This window comes from Mesitornis unicolor, unplaced genomic scaffold (genome assembly GCF_000695765.1).
Source record: "Mesitornis unicolor isolate BGI_N332 unplaced genomic scaffold, ASM69576v1 scaffold12245, whole genome shotgun sequence".
Taxonomy (NCBI): Eukaryota; Metazoa; Chordata; class Aves; order Mesitornithiformes; family Mesitornithidae; genus Mesitornis; species Mesitornis unicolor.
This window is the reverse complement of record NW_010184948.1, coordinates 18916-20851: the sequence shown is the minus strand read 5'-3', so window position 1 is coordinate 20851 and position 1936 is coordinate 18916. Positions and strand designations below refer to the sequence as shown.

Genomic DNA, 1936 nt, shown 5'->3' with positions numbered 1-1936 from the left:
GTACTCTTGATGCAAATCTCTTTGAGGTAGATTATAGTAGGAGCAACTGCTAGTTTGTCTTAGGTGGCTTGGGTAAATTCTGATTCGTTGAGGACAGTAGGGGCTGTCAAAACTGAAGAGCAAATGCCTTCCTTACTAAACTATATATATGTATAATATGTATATTATTTTTTATGTATATAACATATATATTTTTTTTAAGAGAAGTTGAATTGAAATCCCAATCTTATGGAGGAACCACTTGTCTGCCTATCAGTCTACTTCCTTAGTTCCACATATTATTGGTGGTTGTTTGTCTTTGAATAACAGTCTAAACATACTAGAATATAAAGTGAAATTGGTTAATACTAAGTGCAAATGATCAGTAATGAAATAGCCTCTTTTTTTGGGAGAGGTTGGGTTTTTTTAGTTTAATTTTTTTCCCCTCTTCTTATCACTAGGCTGAATCTCCAATGGATGCTCAAAATAGCGATGCGCTCTCCATGTCTAGTGTCCTGCTTGACATTTTGCTTCAAGAAGATGCATGTTCAGGCACTGGTTCAGCTTCTTCAGGGAGTGGTGTATCTGCAGCTGCTGAGTCTCTGGGGTCTGGATCCAATGGCTGTGGCATGTCAGGGAGCGGAACAGGTAACTCAGGCAGTGAATACTCTCTTAGCATTTTAGAAGAGTTGGAGCATAAGGTATTGCAAATACCACTTGATGCTCAAGTGTTTTATGTAAAAATCTTTATTGTCTTTAATCCTCATTGCATAATTTATTCTTGGGTTTGTTTGGGGTTTTTTTATTACGAAATATGGAAGTTTTTCAGTTGTGGTTGGTTTGCGGCATAGAACCTTTTAAAACTGTGTAAAATACCCATTAAAATACTGTTTAAGTATGTTAAAATAATGAAGAGAAAATACTGTCCTCATTCCTGTTTCGGTTCAGAGTAATTTAAGCAAGCTAATTATTCTGTTGAAATTTAATGAAGACTTAGCTTGAGAATGTGAGTTTTAAAAATATTAATGCGGTTACTTAGGAGTAGAAGTTCCTTCTGTTTAAAAAAATTAAAGTAAAATTAAATAGTGGTTGTATTTATACTTTCAGTTCTCTTTAATATTCTGTTTTCAGTAGCATTCAGACAATCTATGTATTTGACAATTTAGAATGAAACTTTAAATTTCTTTTAAAGGCAGTAGTGAAACTAGTCATACCAGCAAATACTTTGGGAGTATTGATTCCTCAGAAAATCATCATAAAACCAAAATGAAGGCAGAAATGGAAGAAAGCGAGCACTTCATTAAATACGTCCTTCAGGATCCCATATGGCTTTTGATGGCGAACACAGATGACACCGTTATGATGACTTACCAGATACCTTCACGGTAAATCCAATATCATAGTCCTTCATGAGCTGTATATATGTTATGGGGAGCTGGGTGTACAGAAGGACAGATATGTGTGAATCTGTCTCAATAGAAGTAAACTGATTTTAATGTTTAGCTCTGCGTTAAGAAGAATTCTTCCTCTGTTTCTTTCGTATGCTACACAAGTTCTCAAAAAGTGAAAAATCATTTGATTAGGCTCACCTGTATTTTTATATCAATTACCTGAAATTGACTGTGTGTGGTTTTTGAAGCTGTTTTCCAGTTAGTGATTGGTACCTTCTAGCTTAGAAATCCTTGTAGTCTGATTAGTAGATCCTGGCAATTATGCTTAGCTCTAACGATGGTCTGTAGCATGGAAAGTCTGTACTTGCTGGCTGTTGTCCTTGAGGTACCACATTCAGTGCCATGCTGGTGGATTTTTTTCCTGGATTGTTAACTTCCACATGTTCATTCTTCTCCATCCATTCCCATTCTACAAGGAAGTAGAGGTAAAATCGTAAGGTTTCTAATAGAAAAACTTGAATAAAAATAAAAATAGTCCTTGCTTCAGTAGCAAAGAGCAGATATAG

At 35.4% G+C, this 1936-nt stretch overlaps 1 protein-coding gene across 1 annotated transcript in view; it reads left to right on the top strand.

The window, feature by feature from the left end:
* Positions 1-440: 440 nt before the first annotated feature.
* Positions 441-1936, top strand: part of LOC104540784 (period circadian protein homolog 2-like) — a gene marked incomplete at its 5' end in the record, with an annotated part of 3889 nt that continues 2393 nt past the window's right edge. The window contains 2 exons of the mRNA XM_010184669.1: positions 441-627; positions 1172-1364. Coding sequence (XP_010182971.1) covers positions 441-627; positions 1172-1364 — 380 coding nt within the window. The remainder of the gene's footprint in view (positions 628-1171; positions 1365-1936) is intronic.